This window comes from Taurulus bubalis (assembly GCF_910589615.1).
Source record: "Taurulus bubalis genome assembly, chromosome: 10".
NCBI classification, from domain to species: domain Eukaryota; kingdom Metazoa; phylum Chordata; class Actinopteri; order Perciformes; family Cottidae; genus Taurulus; species Taurulus bubalis.
Genome location: NC_136598.1, coordinates 9,992,613 through 9,997,109, shown reverse-complemented (window position 1 = coordinate 9,997,109; position 4,497 = coordinate 9,992,613). Strand labels below are relative to the sequence as shown.

General features: G+C 44.0%; 1 protein-coding gene across 1 annotated transcript; it reads right to left on the bottom strand.

The window, feature by feature from the left end:
* Positions 1-712: 712 nt before the first annotated feature.
* Positions 713-3,576, bottom strand: mlnr (motilin receptor; the record flags this gene model as incomplete). The annotated part of the gene is made up of 2 exons (XM_079224512.1): positions 713-1,020; positions 2,799-3,576. 2 exons carry the CDS (start codon positions 3,574-3,576, stop codon positions 713-715), a joined length of 1,086 nt encoding a protein of 361 aa, XP_079080638.1.
* Positions 3,577-4,497: the final 921 nt, after the last annotated feature.

Here is a 4,497-nt window from a genome sequence, read left to right as displayed (position 1 = left end):
TGCTTTTATTCCATCTATTCACTGGAGAGATGGTACACAGCCCTGTAAACACACACACCGGAACACCCAATGTCAGATCTGCACAACTAATGGACCACAGCTAATAGGTTCACTTGTTTTGTTTTTCTTGATTTATGGGAACAACAGACACACCGTATGATAACAACTGCACACCATACATTAAACAAATCCAATCTTACAACATTATAAATGATCGGTCATTTCAAATGTGGCAAACGCCATCTATGGTTAACAAAGAGGGATCGCTTAATAATCAGTGCTGTGGATTGATGGTAATTGTGAACTGAACCTACATGTTCGATAAGCGCAGACACCAAGCAAGCAGAAACATACAGCGGCACACAATATGTACAGTTGTATTTTTTGCATTTAGTGTTACACTGAAACAGGACAACGTAAATACATTTTTATTTTCCTCACAAACAGAAACATAAATTAAATGGGACATGGTTGAAATTCATCATCCAGTCTCTCTGAACAAAATGCCACTGAATAGTAAATCATAATTTGAAGTGCAGTGAAGCTCTCAGCCCTGCTTTCCCCCTCAAAGAAACATCTTCATCAAGTTTCCGCTTTAGCTGCAATCTTGAACTTGAAAGAAAGCCTGTAAACTCTCCCTTGGTGGTGGAGTCAAACAAGCCTGTGATAAATAAAAAAAACATTGCTCAAACATTGAGTGTGCCGAGGCCCCTCAGACCCCAGTCAGGCTTTCATTCAGGGTGGAGGTGTGGTCGATCACGCACAGCGGCCTCTGGCCGCGGAGGGCCTGCCTGCGCCGCTGGTGCAGCAGGAAGAGGCGTTTGGCTGCAGCCCTGTACTTCCGAGACATGAGGTTGTAGACGACGGGGTTGATTGAGGCGCTGAGGTAGCAGAGCACCATGGAGGCCATGTTGAAGTTCTGGCTCAGCATGGCCGTGTCATAGTCGTCCACCTGGGCGAAGAGGTTCCTGCCGATGTGGTAAGGCAGCCAGCAGATGATGAAGGCCAGCACCACCACCACTGAGCGGGAAACAAAGTCAGGAGAGGGAGATGAGGCGGATTAAAAAAAATAGCTTGGAAATTACGCTTATTTCCCCTTCTTATTGAATGTTAGATGAGAAGATTAAAACCTCTCTACATCTTTAATTATAAAATGAATGTGTCTCACACTCAGCCAATCTGCTTTATTAGGACTGAGTGGGAATAGTTTAATCAGCTGCATCTTTTCAGATGACAACAATTCTGTTTTTTATATTGTTAAATTCAGACTTTTTAGTTTTGTACAGAACCCTGTCTGCTTCAAAGCAGTGAAAGGATCAATAAACCCACACCTCAGATAAAAGTGTGTTTTGTGTTGGGCTCATTTATCACAAGAAGCTGAAAAATAAAAATGGGTTTTCAGTTAACATATGGTCTATGATCTATGATCTATGGTCACACTTGACATTTATTAATGACCAGCAGCAATTACCATCAAAAGAACTTCTCCTCACACCCACGCACACTCTCTCACTTGCACGACCCGCATTAATTGACGGTGGCCTACAATTACCCCCAACGATGAAGTGACATTTTCACGTTTCAGAGAAGTGAGCGTGCTGATTAGAGCATGTATGTAGCAGAAACACCACTCCAGAGAAACATGTCACAAATCCAAAACAGAACAAAGCTTTATTTGGCTTCTACAAGCCAGAAATCTCCGTGCTGGGTGAGCTCATCACTGAGTCACTGGTATTGATCAAGAAGCCCCCGCAGATAACATTACCATCAATGTGTCCGATGTGGGCAGTCATTTCTATAAGGATAATAAATGTCCATTGAGTAATTAGAAGAGGAGTATATCTGGCTCATGAGCCTAATTAACTGTGAATGAACCAGTACCTGTTATCTTTAAATTGAAGAAATACATCATGGACTCACATAGAGAACAGAGGCCACCGTTTTGTTCAGATGATGTCTTTCATCATTGAGTGACTCCTGAGATGTGAGACACCGGCAGATTTAAAGGAGCCCAGGGTTGTGGGAGCATGTACATTTTCATTATGGTTGATTTATGGAGGGCTCTGATGACAATCCAATTTGGGATTCAACAAATGTGGATACAAATGACAGCAAGTCTGACAAGCAAGTCTGTGCTCAGCTAATGAACAACATTAATATCCTAATGGCTGCATCTTGATTGAATATTTGGTTAATACAGATTGGCCTAGCCACGGTCCTTTACTGTAAAACAGGGTTCCCTGTGCAATATGCCAGAGCTGCAAATTAAGCCAATCAGTATGTGCAGTGGCAGGACATGATTAGTTGAGCAAAATGGAATACAACAACACACATGGCACTCAAACAACAGAGAGCTGGATTTGATAAAACAGGTTTTTAGGTTTTAAATGTAGAACAAATCAGTGCTTTCGATATACATGTATATGAAAACCACATTTAAATGTACAATGTCAAGCACACACACACACACACACACACACACACACACACACACACACGCACACGCACACACACACACACACACACACACACACACACACACACACACACACACACACACAATAGACCCAGTGCAGAAAACAAGAAATCCCCGATTCTAGAGGAATCGGTCAGCCTGTTTCATTTTTTTTTGCCTCAGCAACAATGAACGGCAGACTGACTTTGTAAACAGATGGATTTCTGGTTCAAGCTTTTTACCGACAAAGAGAGTTTCATATGCTGTCACTCCTGGCAATGAAAAGCAGAGAAAGGTTTTAGAAAGCATAACATAAACATATACTGGATCCGTCTGCACTCACCCAGGATCTTGACTGTTTGTCTGTGTGATCTTTCACGGGCCAAAGCACCTTGCAGGTCATTTTTGCTTTTCCACAACTTGCACCCGATGGAGCCGTAGAGGAAGAGGAGGCAGAGCATGGGGAAGAAGAAGTAGGTGGTGGACACCCACAGCATGATGTGCAGCTGCCCGGAGCTGATGGCGTAGTTGGTGTGCTTGCACTGCCTTGTATTGTAGTCTGGGTGTGTGTCATTGTCATACTCCACCCCAACCAGGAAGAGTGTGGGAGCTGCGGACACCAGGGCGAAAGCCCACAGGGCGAGGATGATGTACTGGACCCTGCGCCTGGTCACCACCCCCTTGCTCCGGAGGGGGAAGATGATGGCCAGGTAGCGCTCGATGCTCAGGGCCGTGATGTGAAGAATGGTGGCAGAGGTGCAGCCCTCAAAGATGTAGTGATAGAAGCGGCACACTGGCTCCCCAAACAGCCACGGCACGTACTTCCACAGGCGGTACAGGTCAAAGGGCAGACAGAGGAAGATGATGAGGTCAGATACCGCCATGCTGGATAGGTAGAGGTTGGTGGTGGTCTTCATGTCCTTGAAGTGCTGGATGATGAGGATAGTCATGGTGTTGCCCGTCACCCCGATGATGAAGATGAGGATGCAGATGACCGTGACAGGGATGAGGGTGGAGGTGGGGAACAGGGAGCCCTCGTAGTGGTGGTCGTCTATGTTGTACTGGTCCATGGCCTCTGCTCCAGCAGCATGAAGGTCCACCTGGGGTCTGGTCCAGGGCATGCCTTCCTCGTGAAATCAGGACTCAACAAGTAGCTGAGGAGAGAAAGAATAAACCATTACAGGCACACAGACAACTTTATTTTATCTCTCTAAATTGTACATTATGTCGACTATCTGCTGTGGAGAAAAAAGAGAATTGGTTTTAATTACAGGCAGCTGTTGGTTTCTATTCATTTGTGTGCATTATGAACATCTGTTTGCGGCATCTTGGATCATATTACGATATGTTGGTGATTGACACGGTGAATATAAAGTCTGCATTATTTCTTTTTCATAATTGTTGCAAGGTAATGTGCTAAGTGAATTTTAAATGATTGCCCTGCATTTTTGTGAAGCAAGAATTAAAGATGCATTTTAGTTTTACAAAACTTAGTTGTCTACACAGAAATAAATGGAAATCAGCGGATTACTAGAAAAATGTATATAAAAAAATGTGAAACATCACAACAAATTAAATTCAATAGTAAAAGCAGTTTGTAGGCAAAATAACTGGTATGATCCCTTAACTTCAACTGTAAAAGCAGAAATAACATCCTATTGTGAAATAAATCATTGCTGGTGACTTTACCTTTAAAACTGAGCTGAATCCCTCAAACCTTTTAACTTTGTTGGTTGCTGTGTGGCAATGGAGAGCAGCAGCAGCAGCAGCAGCAAGAGAATCTCATGAAGTGGCAGAGCCGGTCCCTGATGCTCAATAACCAGTCAAGCTCTGGAGAAAGGAGCACCTCCTCCACAGTACGCTGAGGACTCAGGCAGCAACAGGGAGGTTGTCTGCTGTGTGTGTGTGTGTGTGTGTGTGTGTGTGTGTGTGTGTGTGTGTGTGTGTGTGTGTGTGTGTGTGTGTGTGTGTGTGTGTGTGTCTAAGTAGTCTTCGTAATCAAATGACGACAGAACAGATGATGGTAGAAGGCATAAGATGGA